The sequence below is a fragment of the Talpa occidentalis genome, unplaced genomic scaffold, assembly GCF_014898055.3.
Source record: "Talpa occidentalis isolate TD23 unplaced genomic scaffold, MPIMG_talOcc4v2.1 talOcc4.3, whole genome shotgun sequence".
NCBI classification, from domain to species: Eukaryota; Metazoa; Chordata; class Mammalia; order Eulipotyphla; family Talpidae; genus Talpa; species Talpa occidentalis.
Window position 1 is genome coordinate 28243486 of NW_023603184.1, and position 19845 is coordinate 28263330.

Genomic DNA, 19845 nt, shown 5'->3' on the forward strand with positions numbered 1-19845 from the left:
CTGTGGTCGTCACCTTTGGTCATTGTTTCGCAACAGTGCCCCTCACACAGTGACAGAGATGAATTTCCTCTAATTCTCTGGGGGGCCCTCTGCTTCGAAGCCTGTTTCCTATTTAATGGTAATAAAAGGGGTTCCTGTGGTTACCCAGCACGCCTCTGTGTTGACTGCTGGTAAGTTGCTATGTTTTTGTTCCTTGCCCCACAAAGTTCAGCCAGCAGGTCTTAAACTTGAACGTGAATCAGAATCACCTGGAGGCCTTGTTAAAGCCCAGGTTCCTGGCCATACCCCCAGTTTCCCATTTAGTATGACTCAGGGAGGGAGGGGCGGGGCTTAAAATTTGCATTTTTGATCATTTCTCATGTGATTTGCTGCTGCTGACTGTGGAATCCACCTTTGAAAACAACTAAGCTAAACTATCTTCCCAGGCATTGTTTAAAATGCAGAAACCTAGTCTATACAGAGTTTTGCAGGTGGTGGAGAATGCAGGAAGATACCACGCAGCCCTTAACCTGAGTTTTTCCTCCCATGGAATCTGGGATTTTACACACAATAAGGCAATGCTGAAAACATTCTTAGTCTGGGGAATTCATGTGTGTCTCCATGCATCGCTGGCTTGGAGAGCTTGGTGGGTGGGACTTGAGTGAGATAGGCCTGTTACCCTGGGGCAGCACTCTGCCTTTCTGCAGTGCTCACTGAACTCTAACCTGGAAACACTGGCCCACAACCCCAAACAACTTTACAATTTTTTTTAAAGTTTTATTTTTTTTTAAATGCATACAAGAACTGGGGTGTAGGCCAGAAATGCAGGGGGTGAGAGCATTCACCAGAGACAGAGTGGGGAACAGAACAGGCAGATCTACTTACTAAAATACACTGCGGAGGGGAGCAGGGAGTGAGACAGAAGAGGTCTGCTGCACCAACTGGGGCCCCTGCCACCTTTCCTCCCAGGCTGGGGATTGAACTCTTGCAGCAGTGGCTGATGATAGCTTGATAGCACTGAGACTTTAACCCTTGCACCACCAGGGAGGCCCACAACTTTACAATTTTTAAAAGTAGTGCCTTAAATCTGTAGTGCATAAATCTATCAAGTCAGCATCTTGTACCTCTGAAACATATTGAAACATTATATCTCAATTTAAAAAAAAATGTGGTGGGCCTCCCTAGTGGAGCAGGCGGTTGAGGGCTGTGCTGTGAAACTGTCTACAGCCTCTGCAGCACGGGTTCGATCCCGGCCAACTGGCGATAACCCCACATGGTGAAGCAGAACTCTCCTGTCTCGCCCACTGCTCCCCTTAGCATTGTATTTCTTCAGTCTGCCTGTTCTGTTCCCCACTCTGTCTCCAGTGAATAGTCTTACCCTCCCGTGTATCTGGCCTGTACCCTGGTTCTTGTGTAAAAATAAATAAATCTTTAAAAAAAATAAAATAAAAACTTAAAAAAATGCCTTTGTAGGACTGGAAAAGCTAGCTGGGTTGACTTGGGTAAATTCTAGCAGTTGGTTTTATCTCTGCCAGACTTGTATGTCTGAGAGACTTACCCTCCCATGAATATGCTGCAGGTGAATTGTGAGACCTATAATGAGGCACGGTAGAGTTCCTGGCACAGTGCGGGCACTGAGGAAGTAGCACTGACTCCCTGGTGCTTCTCTTTTCAGGGATTGATCTTGAGAACATTGTTTACTACAAGGACTCCACCCACTATTTTGTCATGACCGCCAAGAAGCAGAGCCTGCTCGACAAAGGTGTCATCATTAATGTACGTGTCTCTCAGCTGTGGTTTCCTAGCTGACTTTCGTTTGTGACCTGGCAGCACCTGCACATGTGGGCACAGCTGTCGTCCTGCCAGGAACTGAGCAAGGAGGGAGCGGCAAGGGACCCCTGCCACCTCCTTCCCTCTTATTGGCTAAAGGTCCCCTCTTCCCGTAATTACACTGTGCTGTTTCTGCAGAGAGCTGGGTGTTGGGGGGCTGGGGAGAGGGAGAGTAAGCCTCACCCAGCTGGTTGTCTTTACCCCCAGAGATCAGCGAGTCTTTTCCTTCCCAACATCTCATTCAGCCATTTCTGGGAGGTCATTGTCACTTGGAGGCCAGTGAGGGCCCCCTGTTCAGGTGGGTCACATGGCCACCCTCACTTGGCCTCTTGCCATATATGGGGGGAAAGCTCTTTACTCTTATAGTCAAAAAGACTCATGATATCTTGGCTCTGCTGTGCATGACCTCAGGACTGTTATTCTGAACCTCAGTCCTCTTATCTGCAGTATAGGAAAAATAGTTTCTTTTTGAAGGGGTTATTCAGAGGAATAAATTCAAAACACATATTCAGAGCACCTAGTGAGTTTGTAGCTTCTCTCTGGAATGTTTCTGCCTGTTTGGACCCAGTGTTTTGGTTCCGTGGGTCTCCTGGCTTCTGCTTCCTGCCTTAGCATCGTTCATACTTCGAGAGCAAAGAGGGTTGGGAGGAAGGAAAACATGGAGTGGTGGGGCCTGGGCTGGAAGTTTCTCCGGTTGGGTTTTCAGCCCTTCCAAACTTCTGTTCCTAACACTGCTGCTGCTGCCACTGTAGCTTCAAGATAAGGATCATGCTGACTGAGGTCAGTGTGCACTTTGGGAGGTGGCCATGGCCCAGGCAGCATGGTGACCATTCATTGCTGCTTGTCAGAGAAGAATGTGCCTATCTTCGCACCAGCTTGTCCTGGCAGCCAGCCAGATGGTGTTAGTAACCTAGCCCTCACTGGGCCTCCTCCACTGGTCAGGTCTTTGCTGAGAGCCTGTGTTGCTGGATGGACTATGATTGGGGGGAGGGGTGCAAGGGTGGGATGGAGCTGACTGAGCAGTCACCTGATGTGTGAGCAGTGGCCTTTAACACTCAGGGCCCCACCACTGACTGGATCAATGGTGCAGTGGCCCCTTCTTCCTGCTCCACTGACATCCTTCCCAAAGTTGCCTCCTCTCTCTGGGGATACCTGAGGCAATAGTGAAGGACTGTTGGGCATCCAGAGGTGCACGTGCAGTGGGCATCTTTGCAGAGGAGGGACATGGGAAGCTCTTGTCAGCCCACACCTGGGATGGCCAGCAAAGTCTGACTTGTGCTTCCTGTTTACCAAGTACTCCAGCCTTCTGGGATGCTAAGGTTCCATCGGGTCACCCCAGAACATTGTCTAGGCAGCAAAATGCTCATGGCAAGTTGATTCCTTGGCAGTTGTCAAAGCCCCTCTGTACTCCTGTCTCAGGCTCTCTGTCATGACACAGGTTGACAAAAATGACCATCTCTGCTCCCGTCATGACTGTGGAGGAGCTGGGCCCTTGGTTGTCCTTACAAAAGGCTTCCTTCTCCCTTAGATATTCTGGGAGCATCCTCCAAGATGGTGCTGCGGGGCCTCTCTGTATAAGCCAGGAACTCTAGTGCAGCCATGAGAAGCCATAGGCTGGACATGAGAAATGGGGCCCCATTTGATTCAAGAGCTATGACCCGAACCTCCTTATGTCCCACCAAGCTCTATAGCATTTGCATAAACCAGGAGCTGGCTGACCCACCTGGCTTGAGCCACTTAACTTTTTGTTCCTCTCTAGTCCTGGAGGAATGGCAAGTCTCTCTGTTTTCCTCTCTCTCTATGGGTCAGCATCTTTTAGCTACGCATGGAAGGTACTGAGATGTTTTTTGAATGACTGACTGACCTCTGGAGAGAGATTTATCTGCTTCTCTAGCTATTCCTCTTGATCTCTGGCCTTCTTTCTGTGGTTACTGTAGGGGCAGTAAAATCTATCCTCAAAAAGCCATGGTGCCTCTGGGCTCTTACCCGTGTCTATCTTTCTCTCCCTACCATTGAGGGTGACCCTTACCCCGGGAACCCTGCCTCTGTTGGCCCACACACATGCAGGGTAGGATTTCTGGAGCAACAGACCTGGTCTAACCAGGAGGGAATGAGCACCACTGCTAGGTGTTGGAGTAGATGCAATCATACCTGGCTTTTTTTTTTTTCAAGATTTATGCATACAAGAGCTGGGGTGTAGGCCAGAGGTGTAGGGGGTAGGGGAGAGAGGGGTGAGAGGATTCACCAGAGACAGAGTGGGGAGCAGAACAGGTAGATCTGCTGAAATACACTGCTGAGGGGAGCAGCAGGAGAGACAGGAGAGGTCTGATGCACCATATGTGGGTCAGCTCACTGGCTGGGGATCGAACTCATGCTGTAGTGGCTGCTGATAGCTTCATAGTGCTGAGACTTAACCCCTTGCGCCACCAGGGAGCCCTCTTGATGCAGAGTCTGCCCTTATTTAAAGCATCTCACATGTCTGACCTTCTCTTCCCGTCTATAGTCTCTTTCCAGCTCCGTATTTGGGCTATTTTTCCAATTAGATTACTTCTCAGTTTTGCTGCACCGCTCTTCATTGTCCCACCTTTCTGTTTAGGATCCAGCTTCTCTTCAGGATTTCAGGCCTGTGGAAAATGTGGCCCACATCCATCCCTGTCTTTATCTCAATTTAGGACCAGTTCCAGTGGGTTGGCCCACTTCACTTAGTGTTCCATTTCCACTTTTTTCCTTCTAGTTCTCACCCCTCCTAAGTTCTGCTTTCTCTGCCATCTACACAGCCATCACTCGTCTGGAACTTCCCACCACATAAGGCTTCTTGGCTCCTCCCAGCAGCCTCAGGCCAGGTGGGCAATCTCCACAGCTGGGAGCCTGCCCCCTTTTCTAGGTCCCTGCACTCCCGCTTGGGGCATGAGCAGCAGGCGCTGCCTCCATCGAACGGGACAGGGTTCACATTCACTGTCACCTGGGCCACCTCGGGGCTTGCTGTGAAGAGAGGGTGTTTTTGAAATTCTCTATTCACTTTTCCCATCTCCTTTCCATACCTTCTGGGGAAGGAAGTGATAGGTGATTCCAGGAGCAGGTGTGCAAGTCTTAGAATTGACGGAACGAGGTATTTGTAGTCATGACTTTTGGGGAAATTGACAGAGTAGGTCACTTCACTTGCAGATGCGACTGTGCCTTCTAAGGCCTTTGTAAATGTGCTTTCTGGCATCGTGGTTGCATTTCACCATCTGCTGTATTTTGTGCCATCACAAATTAGTGGGGACAGGAATTCACTTTCACTGAGCACTTCCCGTGTGTCCCATGTAGGGCCAGGATTCTGCTCTCACATGGTTCTGTGAAGTAGATTTTATTATTCTCATTTTACAAGTGAGAAAACTGAGACTTGGGTGCAGCATTGCCTACATCTGTGTGGTCAGTGAACAGCAGAGGCAGACTTTGACTTGTTGCTCTTGGGGACCCAAAGCCTTTCTTCATGTTACACACTCATCCCTCTCTCACTGGCCTTTGCACCCCCAACCTCTCTGCAGTTTTGTGTCACTTTTGGCGAAAGATGTTTTTTTCAAATCTGATACACCAGTTTGACTCTGAGAGACCCACGATGGTTCATCACCAGTGTCCTCCGGGATGGATGTCCCGGACCTCCAAGGTCAGGGGTCTCTGTCCCTACCAGGAAGGTGTGAGCATTAACAGTCTTGAGATTAAAACAAGCCACCCGGGTAGCCCCCCTCAGTCTATAGAGAAAAGGTTATCGACTTCAGAGAGGAAGTTTGAGATTTGTGCCAAGTGCATGTTTCTCTTCTGGTCTCATTTGACTATTAAACACAGCATTATCTAGATCACCTTAGCTTAGCTTAATCCATCATGAAGTCACTTTTCCACTTGCTCTTTTGTCTTTGAATTTGACTGAAGGTTATCATGAGAACCAGCTATGTGAACTACTATTCCACATTTGTGGCGAGACTGTTTTTGAGAGTGCTGCTTTTTACAATACAATATTCTCTGTCGAAATTCCTATGTGAGGCAATTCTTTTAGATTCTTGTGCCAGGAAAAAAAAAAAAAAATGCCTCCCCAATGGAATGTCTATGCTTCCTTCTTTCTGATAAGGAAAGTCTGTAATATATCACATTTCCCTTTTGCCTTTGGGTGCCAGGAAGCTCAAACTGATGCTTAATCACAACTCTGCTAATCCTCATAGATAGCAGATTTGGTTCCTCTTTTTTCATTGGCCCTCATCTTTTTCTGTTTTGATTAGTCTTACTCCTCAAACCCATTCCAAGTCCTTTTGCAAAGTGGGCATGAATACTTTGGGAGTGGGAAGTAGGTTGCCCCACTATGCTCCGTTTTCTCCCCCCAGGACTACATCGACACAGAGGCACTGCTGTGTGCAGATAATGTGAACCAGGACAACCTGCTTGCCTACGCCCGAGAAGCAGCAGACTTCGCCACCAATTATCAGCTGCCATCTTTAGACTTTGCCATGAACCATTATGGGCAGCCAGACGTGGCCATGTTCGACTTCACCTCCATGTACGCCTCAGAGAACGCAGCCCTGGTGCGCGAGCGTCAGTCACACCAGCTGCTCGTGGCCCTGGTGGGCGACAGCTTGCTCGAGGTACTGCCTGCATCGAGAACCCTCTGGCTCCAGATAGGAGACTGGTACCTGCATTTGTAATGGCTGGCAGCATCTGCTGTCACGTAGCATGGGAAGGATAGGCTCATAGCCAGCTGGCAGGCTTGTGCCAAGCCCATCATAGTCTCAGACCTGCCCTTCCTCTAAGTTCAGAGGAGCCAGTCCTAACTCTGAGTAGGCAGGAGAACTTTCCCTTCCACCTCTGGGTGGTTCTGGGCTGAACTGTCTGTTGAAATACAAAATTAGGTGGGCCATCCTTCTCAGGACAAGAAGACCCTCAGCTGGGCCATGACTTTGTCTTCATGTGAGTGACTGTGCAGCCTCAACATGCAGATCAAATAGGATATGAGAAAGTGAGCCCCAAAGTCCAGTTTTTGCCCATGGCCTCCCTGCTCAAAATTCTTCCCGGAAAATCTACAAATGGAAGGATCCTTATATTAAATGAATGCTTTCAGAAGGGATAAATATTTTTCTTTAATGTAAGCACTAACCAAAAAGTGTTTATGCATTTCTCCCAAGTAAGAGTTAAATTACAAACCCTGTGGTAGGTGCCTGTGGAACAGTTTAGCAAGATCCTGGCTTGGTGAACTGTCCTTCCTCACCATTTTTCCTGTCACCTCAGCCCTCTGGGTTAGATACTCAGCACACATGCCTTCTGTCCTGGTCCCTCTCCTCAACTTTCTCTCTCCCCAGTTCTGCCATCAGGCTCCATCATTTTCTGGCCACCATGTCTTTGCCCACACCACTTCTGAATGGATCCAGATCAGACTCCTATCTATTCATTAAAGTCCGCATAAGTGCAGTTCTCTTATGAAGCATTGCCTGGCTTCCATCTCCCTCCCCCCAGGGTGGGAATCTGCCTCTGCCTTTTTTGGACTCAAAAGCAGAGTTGCTATTCCTGTCAATGCACCCTCTCCATATGACCTTGCGCTGCAACTATTTGTGTTTGTGGTGCATCCTAGTGAACTGCCCCCATTGCTTCCCTGCCACTGCCCATTCCCCCTTCCCCGAGTGCCTTGCAGGGCCTGGCAATCAGCGATGCTGGATAGCATGGCACAGCAGGCTGGAGGTTATCAGAATTGAGCGTGATTTCAGGTGCTTCCTTTTGCAGCCGTTTTGGCCCATGGGCACAGGCTGTGCCCGAGGTTTCCTGGCAGCCTTTGACACAGCGTGGATGGTAAAGAGCTGGCACCAGGGCACTCCACCCCTGAAACTTCTGGCTGAAAGGTGAGATTAAAAGCAAGCTCTTTGCTGGGGGCAGGGCTGGGTAAAAAGTTTAAGCAGGAGAGGGTGAGACTAGCTGGCAGGTGCCTCCTGAATGAGCCTGGAGTCTCTGTCTCCCTCATCTGCCATCGCACATGTGGCCTGATTTGATCATCAGGCTCTCCAAGGAAGTTTTCTGCATCATGATTTATACCTCTTTCAGTGACTTAGGTCCTGTATGCCAGAGAAATATTCATCAGGGGTGCCCTAAAGTTGGGGTTCCCACACTGCTCGGTCACCCAGGAGTCCAATGTTTATTTAAGAGAGGCTTCCTCTGCAGCGTTGCACATTTGCTGTCTCAACTCCACCTCGCAGGCCTCTTCCCCTGCTGAGCTCTTGGACTTCCTCCCAGACCCCTCCTGCTGGCCACGTGGCGGTGACTGCTGGTGGACTGGGAGAAGCTGGAGCTGGAGGGTGGGGTCAGGCCTTTGCTAGTCTTGGGTGTGGAGGCCTGTGGTCATGGGGGACAGGCCACAGGAGGCTATGTGGCTGAGAGGTGGTTACAGCAAAACCACAGGTCACCATGCTGCCAGCTCAGCATCCCTGTTTTCTTCCTGGACTCCCAGACTCCCACCTCCTTGTAGCCCCTCCAGCCTCCCCTACTTTGCAGATCTCAAAAGCCACAAGGGTCAGACATTGCAGGGAAGGGTTATACAAACATACCCAGGAAGCCCTTGAGAGCAGGCAAATGGGGGTGGAATGGGAGGGTGGGGACAAAGGGCTGAGGAGGCCAGAACAGTCTCTCACCTCTGGGCTCTGTGTCCCGCCAGAGAAAGTCTCTACCGGCTGTTACCTCAGACGACCCCAGAAAATATCAACAAGAACTTTGAACAGTACACGTTGGATCCGGGGACCCGGTACCCAAACCTCAACTCAAACTGTGTCAGGCCCCATCAGGTAAGTGCTTCCCAGAGGCTCCTTCAGGCTCACCCTACGCTGAGCAGTGGGAAGGGCAGGTCACCTAAAGCCTTGGCACATCCCTGGGGCCCATGCCACCAGTGACTCCTGGCCCAAAGCTGGGACCAGTTCCTCCTCTAGGAGAGCCACAGGTGTCTAATGGCCAAATATCGAGTCCTTTCTACCCTCGCTCCTAGAGCACACTGTTTCTCCCATTAAGTCTGTTGAAATTAAGTCAGGGTCACCCATTCCCCAGCCTCTTCTGTCAGTAGCACAAACGTGGTGAATCTTTAAAACTAGCCTGGCATTTTCACATTGGAGGCCCCCACATTGTATAGTTGCAACCCATGGCTCTGTCTCAGGTTGCCCAGCTTCCCTTGCAAAAGTCACGTTTTCCTGCGAAGAGGAGAAAGGTGCTGACATTGACCAGGAGGTGGGAGGGGTTCAGAGGCCCCAAGACTAGGTTGTGGGGGAGCACAGTGGGCAGCTGTGTGGTCTCTTCTGGCGTAGGTGCAGCACTTGTATGTCACCAAGGAGCTGGAACAATTCCCTCTTGAGAGAATGGGCTCGTTGAGAAGATCCGTCAACCTCTCCAGGCGGGGTAAGTGCCCTCTGGGACCCTGCCAGGCTACTAGCAGGGGCTTTGCAGAGAGAAGGCCTTCCAGGTGGTTTGAGGCACCTTTGTGACTTTGTGCCTCAGTTTCCTCCCTTGTGAACCAGGACAAGAACGGCACCTGCAGGAGAGTTGTGAGGATTAGAGGAGTTAATACACATCCTGCGCTTAGCACAGGAGAGCAACATGCAGGGCGATTTCACTGGAACTTGCTTTTGCTTTTCCTGTGAGCATTGTCTCCCTGGCTAGATAACAAGCTCCTTGTTCTTCCTTCTTTTCCTGATTTTCCACGGCCTGACAGACAGCACTGGGCACAAGACCGAGCTCAGTGGCAGAGCCAAGGGACAAGTGATTGTCAGCCTCTGGCTTTGTTTGGTCACTGTCCTGCTTAAGCAGCTCTCTGGCTGCCATTGCTGCCCAGACCTTGCCTCCCTCCATCTCTGAGCAAACTCAGTCTGACCACCCTCTGCTTCTCCCTTTCAAACTACATGCCCCACTGCCGCCCATCATAAATCATGTCACACAAGCGCGGCAGGTCTTTCTAGATTCTTTGCCATGATACAGTCTTTTGTGTTTTCCCGGAATGTCTTTTTCTGCCTGATGAATTCCTAAACATTTTTCATGACACGTATCAAATATACCTCCTTTGGGGCTCTTTCTTTGGAGAGTCCCCTGCCCTTTGGGCTCCAGACAAACCCCCTCACATGCTCCCATTGCAGCATCGTGCATCACCAGCTTCCATGATGTCCTCCTAAAACGTGAGCATAGTTGGATTAGTCTACAGCCTCCTTACCTCCAAGGCCCTACCCTTTACCCAGGGCCTGGCCAGACTGGGCCTTGGCAACTGCTGTAGGAGAGCAGTTTTAATCAGTTTTCTCTTTTCGCACCTGGTTTGACAGACCACCTCAGGGGGCTGCACCCATGAGACAGCCCCAGTCTTTATGCTGCTCCTTCTGATCCCCTACTACAGTGGCAGTTGGAGGGGATCCCCCAGGAGTTGCCTGAGCTGTTCACAGAGCACTTCATCTCTGTCTGTCTCCCCTTCCACAGAGTCGGACATCCGGCCCAACAAGCTTCTAACCTGGTGCCAGCAGCAGACCGAGGGCTACCAGCATGTCAACATCACCGACCTGACCACGTCCTGGCGGAGTGGCCTGGCCCTCTGTGCTATCATCCATCGCTTCCGGCCTGAACTTATGTGAGTCTGGGCTCCGGCTGGACCAGCCAAGACCCTCACAGTCCAAGGAAGCCCCAGAGATAAAGGAAGGCCGTTCTGTAGATGCAGAACCTGGGCCAATATTTCTCTTTGTATATTTTTAGTCTGAGTTTCTCCTTAAGTTTTCCTTTTCCCATTGTACTGATTGCTCTGTCAACATTTTGGATCTGTGCCCCTAGTATTTGAGAGGTAGAAGAGCCCCGGGCTCAGCAATTGCACTTGGCACCCCCTCCTCTCCCCTTGGGTCACCACCCTTGGGGGACTGAACAGTCACCACATGGAGCCCTACCCTCAAAGAGGAACGATGAAGACTTTATAGCCAGAATAATTAGATTGGAGACCCAAATCTGCTAGCTGCCTTGTCTTTTCTGGGTTTGTTTCTTCATCTGTACATTGGGACTAATAGCAGGGCATTTGCGCAATGAGGTTATGTTTGTGTCAGCACCTTGTGATATTGAAAGAAAGCCCAAACGATGGAAAGGAAACTCACCCAGGGGTTGTCACTGGTACATTTGGGAAGCGAGGTTGCCTTGAGAAGGGAATGGGGCTCTCAATTTTTATGTTGTATGTTATACATAACTGGATTTTTAATAGTTGCAATTAAAATGGGGGGGAGACAAGATACATTTTTAAGAGAAAATAAGCTAGCCCAATTTTTCAGAGCTTTAAGTCATTTTCTGATTGGTTCAGCTCAGGCCTAAAAATGATTCACTAAATCTGATTTTTTGGCCTCTCCCCAAGTGAGAAGGACAGGGTTAGCATCTTCCCAGAGGGTAGAGAGTGAGATGGGGGGCCAGGGCTGGAGAACTGCTCCTTTGCCTCCTTTCAGCACTGAAGAGTGTAACCCAGAGTGCTTCTAATGAGGTGAAATTTGCTCAGGTCTTTACACCTCAGTCTCCTATCCCTGAACTTCACCTTGCTTTGATCCTCTAGCAACTTTGACTCTTTGAATGAAGATGATGCTGTGGAGAACAACCAGCTGGCATTTGACGTAGCTGAGCGTGAATTTGGCATCCCCCCAGTGACCACAGGCAAAGAGATGGCATCCGTCCAGGAGCCCGACAAGCTCAGCATGGTCATGTACCTCTCCAAGTTCTATGAGCTCTTCCGGGGCACCCCGCTGAGGCCTGTGGGTAAGCACCTGCTTTTGGATGGGATTTGCCCCCTGAGAGCCCTGTGCCCACTCTGCCCTGTGTCCATGTTTGGCTGAACTTCACACTGGTGTCCTCTGTTCTGGGGCTGACCCGTGCCTTCCCTTTGGCTTGGAGGCAAAAGGGTGGAGTTCACTCACCCAGGCCTGTGGGTATAAGTGGGTCTGCTCTTGTTGCGGTCACCGGGAGGTCATGGTAGGGCATCAGTCCCTACTCAAGCCATTTATGTATTTAGTTCAGGGTAAGGGAATCACTTTGGAGAAATAGTTTTGCAAATACCCGCGGAGCCCTTGGGTAGAAGTCACCAATCCAAATTTTCTACTTTTGTTTTCTAACAGATTCTTGGGGCAAAAACTATAGAGAAAACGCTGACCTTGGCTTGGCTAAATCATCCTTTTCTCATAATTATCTCAATCTCACGTTTCCAAGGAAAAGGACTCCACGAGTAAGTTTCTAACTGGTTTTTGTTTTACTTCTCTTTGCCTATGGATGAGGCGAAGGGAGGAGAGGATTACATGGTTTCGCTTTGTTTATACTGATAAATTATACAGATCAAGGGCTTACAGAAGACTGACTGCTTTTGGAAGTGCCCCCTGGCATTGTGTAGCTTGCTTCAATGATTCAAAGCAGTCATAGGACGGGCACGGCAGAGAGCAGAGAGGAGACACTGGGGAGTATTTTTTAAAAGTAAATCAGATTTACTGGGGGGAGGAAGAGATGATTTCTCACTGTGTTAAGTCATTTAGATTAGGAACATGATCGCCATGTAGTGGCAGAGGTATGGGGTGAAGCTACTGTTGGGACACAGGGACATTCCCCCACCCCCCTGGGTTCTTCTGAGCTTGGATGAATGATCAAATTATCACCAGAGAGATTAGTGGAAGAAAAAGTCAAAATTTAATAACATACATGTAGAGAATCTACACAACTGTAAAATCTGAAGTAAACTAGGGCAAACCCAGGGTGTGCAGCCTATGTGAAGGGACCTGAAGCTTCCAGGAGAGACAGGGGCTGACTTCACAGGGCAGGAAGGGGATGGCTTCTCTGAGAGTAAAGAGATGAGTTTCTTGGGTAGGAAGGACACCTTCATTGCAGCCTGCACCTGCTGGTACCCTCCAAACCACATTCTTCCAGGCCATAGAAAGGGTACCTGTGATGGCTTCTTCAGTTAGGAAAAAGGTGAACACTTAGGGAGTGGCAGGCTCTTTTGTGATTAAAGGATGGACAATTGGACTAAGACAAGGACAAGTGTTTCTAGCTACCAGGACCTTCATTGCTCTTAACTCAAAATAATCTGCATTCTTTAAGTCAGGATAACAGTTTCTCCCAAGGCCCACAGAGCCTTATTGACCTTAGTTCCACATACCAAGATGACACATATTAGGAAAAGGCCTTTTCTGGGAAAACCTGTGTGGCCTTTTGGGGGGAGGCTGATTCCACATTACATTGACATACTCTGTTCCACTCTTTTTTTTTTTTTTTCCATTAATCCAATAATTGCATCCTACTGTATGCCAACTCTAGGGCTGAATTTTTTATTTGTTTTTGATAAGGGGGAGCAAATACACAGAGATGAATCATATATAGTTCCCAAACCTTGCAGATTGATGGCACCCTAGTGCTATAGTAATTTCTTTCATAGCGCCCCTAGATCAAAAGAAATATCAAACTGTTCCTTTATTAAGCATGGAAGTCCAAATAGCTTGACAGGGTTATTTGCAAAGTGGATGACAGATGTCACCAAGTTTCCCTAGAAAATTTAAAGTACCTGGGGACTCTTCTGTGAGTAATTATAGTGCCACAGGGTGCCTAAGAAACATGAGCCTAATGAGCAATTGCTTTATTATTTGAATGGCGTCTCCATGGACGATGTAATACAAAATCACTTGCTTAATGTGTTCATTTAACAGAGAAACATGTGGAGGCCCAGAGATGTTAGCTGGCCATCCACCCCCAGAGCCTCTCCCCTCACTCAGCACAGGGCTGCGGGCTCTGCTTGTGTCTCAATCTCTCTAGGTTGCAGACAGTCTCTTAACCACCCTGCCTTGTCCTGCACCCCTCCGCCCAGGGCGGGGCTGAGCCCGGTGGCCTCCTTTCTTCCCCTCGCTCTGTGAGCTATGGTCACTTTTTCCACTGAGGGCTACATTCCCTGGAATGTTGCAGCAGTTGTTGTGCTAACTCCAGGAACGGATACTTAACGCTCTGCCACACCCTGTCCAAGGAAGGAACAGACTAAGGAGGCTGGGGCTGGGGAAGGAAGGTGTTCGGGCTAGGTTTTCAGTAGAGCAGCCAAAAGGCTGGGCAAAACCCAGCTGCTCTGGCCCCTCCATTCCTGAGCTGCCCCATGCCAAGGCTCTATGTGAGTCCTGCATCGCCCACCCAGTGCCCACTGTGCAAAAGCCATGTTCTGGAGGCCAGTGGTCAGCTTGTTCTACCCCAGCCCAGCCATTATCCCCCTGAATCCCAAAGCCTGCTGTTTCGGCTGCCCCTTCCCAAACAAGCCAGCTCAGACTTCTGGAAGCTCTGTGAGCCACACATTTACCACCCATCTCTGTTCACAGGGTTTCTCCCATCACTTAGCCCATGACTGGGAACTGCAGAGGGAACTTGGGAGGAGTGTTTAAACCTCACCACACCTCTGTTGACAGAGTGACCAAATCGGAACAACCTGGCTAGCTCTGGCTCAGGAGGTAGGGATGGGCAAAAGTGAGTACTCAGGAAGGCCAGTTGGACCCCTCCCCCTCAAGGACTGTGGGAGTCCTCGCTCCAGTCCCTCTGGCTGCCAGGAACTCAGTGGCACTGGGGGCTCTGCCGTGCCCACCCTGGCCAACGAGGACCCATGGTCAGTCTCCTCCAGGGTGTGCCCTTCGGCTGCTCATCTTGAGAGGGGTTAAAACCCACAGATCTGCTCCCTCCCCCAGCATCTAATATTTGTCCTGCTCTTCAGATTGGTAGAGAGAGTTAGGGCCTGGCCTGGGCATTATTTATCCTTCTCTTTTCCCTCAAACCCGTCACATGCTTCCTCTGGGTGGGTCAGTGGGTGAGGAAAGCCACACAGCTGGGAAGTAATTTGTGCCTTCACTTGAGCCCATGGCTCCTGGCTGTTCTGCCCTTGAAGAGGAACAGGGCTCTCCTGTCAGTTCAGAGGCCATCTTTCCATATAGCACGGCTACCGCCCAGCTGGACAGGCCATTGCCTGCAGCCATCAGGTTCTTGCTATGACCTGCATCTAAGTTTCGCTAGCGTTAGGCTACACCCTCTAACTAAAGATAAAGTTTGCTTCAGGCTAAAATCACCTGAGCTCAGACAGTAAGGCAACATGGTTACCTTGTGCTGATGGAATACTTAATTGGATTAGCAGTTGTCTTTTGATTCTTTTAATGGACAAATCACTTTGTTTAGTAAATGTCTTTTGGTATATAGAACCTATCAAATCATTGGGAAATCATGACAAGAAAGTGTCCTTTCTGCGGGTGAAAGTGCTAGAGAAGTAAATAAGAAAAGAAAGTGGATTGTTTTATTTTTAAACATTTATTTATGCATACAAGAGCTAGGGTGTAGAGTAGAACAGGCAGATCTACTGAAATACAGTGCTGAGGGGAGCTGGGAGCGAGACAGAAGAGGTCTGCTGTGCCATGTGGGTTACCTCCCTGGCTGGCCAGGGAATTGAACTCATGCTGCAGTGGCTGGCAATAGCTTGATAGCTCTGTCTTTAACCCCTGCACCACCATGGAAAAGTGAATTTTTTTTTCTCATGTTGACTGGCACAATAAGTATTTTCTCCCCTTGTTCCCCAACTTTTTATAAAAGGAGATGGGGTTACTGAGGCAATTTTGGCTCCCAAATAAGAGATATACAGATTAGAAGCAATTAGATAAATCTCCAGATTTGCTTTCTGTCATTTGCTTTAACCTAACGCTTAGCTGGCAATCAGTGTTTCCATGAGCGAACCATAGGAAGGCTAGAGACTGTCTGGGTCTCTATGTCGCCAGCCTTTTCACATAGACTGCATTTTATTGACCCATGTCTCACGGGTCGGGCTGCATCAGAACAGCTGAAGTTGCTCTCACCACGACCTGCATTCCTGCAGGAGGCCTGGGGTCTTCCTAGCTGCTGCTACCAGGCACACTCCCCCCAAGGCTGTCTTCTGTGAGCCTGTGACCAACATATTGGCTTGGGTCAGTACAGGCTTTGATTGTTGAAAAAGTCAAACCACTGCAGTGAAGCGCAAAAGACAGAGTAAGAGGCGCTGCTCTTTGAGGGAAGCCAAGTCCTCATTTAAGGTGGAAACAAAACACAGCAGGAAGTCCCGAGATGGTGCAAGCTCTGTTTGTTGGGTAGGACATCCTGTACTTGAATTCAGAGGCTCCAGTCCCAGGGCCAGAGCAGCTTTCACAGCCTGGGGACCCAGACAGCCCAGCCTCTAAGACCCAACATTGTTGCAAATAAGGTCATCTGTTTCTCTTGGTGTGTGCCCAGGCTTTTGGATTGAAACCATTTCCATTCACAGAATAATGATTTATTGGAAGCAGAGAAAAATGCTGAAAGGAAGGCAGGGTCCTTTGATCTGCTGTGTTGCTGCCCCGCAAGGGAAGGGTCACATTTTTGAACAAATATCAATGACTAAACTGCAATTGGTCTTGTCTTAGAAAATAAAAATGGTGCTGGTAAATATGGGTGGAGGCAGGGATGATAGAGAGTTTAAGGGCAGGGAAAGATGTACTTCCGCTCTGTGCTGGGGTTCCGAAAGTTATTGTTCAGAGGTAAAGCCAAGCAGGAGGTTAAAAAAAAAACAAACCCACCTTTGATTGTGCAAGATGAGCATGTATGGGGCTGACCAGCTGGACCCTGGGTGTGAGGGGAGAGGGTGGTCTGCAGCCTTTTCTGCTGCATCTTAAGTGGAACAAAGGCTGGGATTTATCTGGGCTTGCTACCCATACCCAGAGCCCTTCCTTCTGTGTAGGAAGCTCCCAACAGGAAGGATACATGGTTCATGGCAATGGCTCCATGATCCTCAGAACTTGACATCTGGAAAAGACCTCAGCTAAGAACTGGGGGGTAGAGGAAACTAACCCATGTTCAGGACAGGCTAAATCTGCAGGGAGCACAAGAGGTGCTAAATCCAGCCCCCAGCCCATATCCCAGCCAGCAGCTGAGCTTCACCCCTGCCTCCTCACACGTTGCCTCGAGGAGACAACATGACAGCAATGTGCCCAGCCTGACAGCCATGTGCCCTTGGGTGGCCCATGCGGGGGTAAATGCAATGGGTTTGGGTGGAACAGGGTTCTGTGGATTTAAATGTCCAGATTCAGGAATTAGAAAGTAGACTGTACGTGATTACCAGTAGGCAACCATGTAATTTATTATCTAAACCAGGATACTTCTGAAAGTGAGAGGCTGGAAGGGAGTGGCACAATAAGTTATGCTGGAGGGAAAAAAAAAACAACAGTAAATCGAATGCTCCTGCACACATTGTCTGTACGGGCACCAGGTTCTCAAACCATATCCAGTTTCTTTGAAGTTAGTAAATATCCTTGACTGGTGGCTGCACTGATGACTAAAATGACAGAAGGAATTTGCCATTCAACCCTGGGACGGTTGATAGGAATCCAGAGAATCCCTGCCTGGCTTGGCAGCGAGCCAGTGGAGAAACCTGTGGGAGGTGGTCTCCATAAGGCTGAGGGCCATCAACATCTGGCAGTGACCACTCTGAGCCCAAAGTCAAGTTGACGATGGAGACAGTGTCTGCTCTGTCCAGGCTGCAGGGATTCTTTGCGTTTTGGGATGTGACTGTCACCCCATGTGGAGTCAGGCTCCCTACACCGGGCCTGAACATGACACTGGAATAGCCACCGTCACGGTCAGAGCTGTTTGTCTGTGCCTGTCTCCTGGGCTGGCAGCTGTTTGCAGACAGGGGTGCGTCCCCCGTGCTGGCGTAGGGCCAGCCTCTGGGCTCAGGGCTATTAATGGAGCTGCCACCCTTGACGGCTCTGACCTCACCTTGCTTTCCATCATTGCAGCTGGACAGCCAGACCCAAGAGAATGACATGAACAAACGAAGGCGGAAAGGCTTCAACAACCTGGATGAGGTGGGTGACAGCACTGCTTGAAACAGGCCCACTCCCATTGTCTGACCACCAGGGGCCACAGTCCTGCCCACAGCAGCCTCCCTGGCCCTTCTCCCTGTCCTCTCTCATGAACCACTGGCTTCCAAGCCTGGCTGGATGGAAAAACAGCCGGGGTTCTGGTCCTCGCTCCACTACTTACTAGCTATGTAACCTTCAGAAACACAGCCCCCCAGGGCGTGCGGCTCCTAACTGTTAAATACGGATGATACACTTGAATTTTAAAAATACAGGCTTTTTAAAGATTAAATAAGATGATGCATGCCTTGCTGGCATGGTACCTGCACACGTGTTAATCAGTGTGTAATAAGAGTGGTAAGAGCAAAGAGCCACCCGCAGTCCCACTTGCTGGTCACAGTTTCTACCTTTGTGGAGTCTGTAAGGGAACTAGCCCAGTGCCCACAAGTGCCACCTTCTGGTGAAAGAAGAAAAAGTATGGCTACTTTGTCAAAACCAAGGAGGACTCCCTCTCTCCAGCTACTGAAAAATTGATCAACTGAAAAAGAGAGTATCAGTTCCTGCTTCCCCAGGCAGGTTGTTAAAGAGACCCGAGACACACATTTCATTCCAAAAAACTTTGAACCCCACAAAAGCAAGCGTAGATACTGTAAGTGAGCCACAGACAGCAGCTCAGCTTTCACTAGCCTTCCGGGGGATAACTAATTATGAAATGAGTGACAAGGATAATTTGTCCTTGGATAAAAAAAAGGATATACTACATTCATGTCTGAGTTATAGGACTTAGAAAAGACTTCTGCCTATATGCTTGAATCATTTTATAATTGCATATTTTTATGACGTTACTGTTCATGTCTGTGACTTGCTTCACATGGAAGCCTTGCTGGGTCTCACAACACTGAACTTGGATGAGGTGGGTGACGTAAAGCCATGAGGTCTACCATGATAGAGTGGGCAGGAGCTGAGCTTTACCCCATTTTCTGGCATGGTCAAAGGGAAGCTCTGATGAGAGAAACTGGAATTAGGTTCACTTAAAATGTACACAGACTCGTTTTATTCAAATGAGTTCAGATCACCCTTGTCCAAATCTTTTCTAGAAACTCATTAGGTGATCCCTTCAAGCACTGGTACTCCTTGTCTCGTGGCTCTAGTGTAAGCAGGAAGCCAACAAATAGGGAGATGATTTGGAAGAGGAAGTGAAGGCTGATTAACAGGACTGGAGAGATGGCCAAGGCCCCTGGGTATTGTTTCTTGCCTTTAGTGCTGGTGAATTTTCTCCTGCCTCCACCCAAGAAGCTTCCCTGTGATACATTCTGTGTCTGGTGGAAGTCTTCTGTGGCTTATTTGAGGGTGTTATTTCTCCTGTTGCTGTTGATAATAGCACAAGAATTAGACCGTGAGAAACCTGGTTTGCACCTGCCCTTCTAAGATGGCTCTGGATTGTTTTCTGTGCCAACTATTTTACTTCCAGTCATTCCTGCTACTCAAAGTGTAGGTCGGGAACTAGCACAGTAGTATCTCCTGGCAGCTGGCTGGCCACACAGAGTCTCGGGGCCACCCCATACCACCTGAATCTAAATCTGCCTTTAAAGGAGACCCCAGTGACTCATATGACATTAAGTCTGAGACATGCTGATCAGAGGGACCCACTGCCCTGGCTGACTTTGATCTTGTACAACAGTGACCACCGCAGTTACCTGCCTCTTTTCTCCAAAGCTGAGGTTGCGCTACAGAGTTACATTTCACACTTTGAAGTAGGGAGTGACTCTTTGTGTTTGCCCCACACTTCAGAGTGGCTATGCATTCGAGGTGCCCCATAAGCTGTTGGGGAGCTTTTTTTAAAAAAAAAAAATAGACAATAGCTTCCCTCTTCCAATGAATTTCTTCCAAGTGAACACATCTTGGGTGTCCTTCCAATGAGAGTCAGGTTGACCATCTGACATGACACTTACCGCCCTACTCTGGGCCTATGCGAGCAGATTCTGTGGTTAAGAGGCACAGACAGCCAATGAACACCAGTAATTTCCAAAGTTTTATTTTTATCAGATGAGCTAAAGAAACCTTACGTGGAACTTTGCTTAATGAAATAACCTGACCAAGTGACCCCTGCAGCATCTCAGCAGTCATAAGGCTGGATATCAGATTTGCTGAAATAAAACAGTGATAAAAACATGTCACT

At 49.0% G+C, this 19845-nt stretch overlaps 1 protein-coding gene across 11 annotated transcripts in view; it reads left to right on the forward strand.

Annotated features, from left to right (window-relative positions):
- Window positions 1-19845, forward strand: part of MICAL2 (microtubule associated monooxygenase, calponin and LIM domain containing 2) — a 209100-nt gene that overhangs the window by 92539 nt on the left and 96716 nt on the right. For all 11 annotated transcript variants that reach the window (XM_054699375.1, XM_037522672.2, XM_037522674.2 and 8 more), the window contains exons 8-16: window positions 1655-1755; window positions 6168-6425; window positions 7555-7670; window positions 8477-8603; window positions 9114-9204; window positions 10267-10414; window positions 11366-11565; window positions 11922-12028; window positions 17604-17672. In XM_054699375.1, the coding sequence (XP_054555350.1) occupies window positions 1655-1755; window positions 6168-6425; window positions 7555-7670; window positions 8477-8603; window positions 9114-9204; window positions 10267-10414; window positions 11366-11565; window positions 11922-12028; window positions 17604-17672 (1217 nt within the window). The remainder of the gene's footprint in view (window positions 1-1654; window positions 1756-6167; window positions 6426-7554; window positions 7671-8476; window positions 8604-9113; window positions 9205-10266; window positions 10415-11365; window positions 11566-11921; window positions 12029-17603; window positions 17673-19845) is intronic.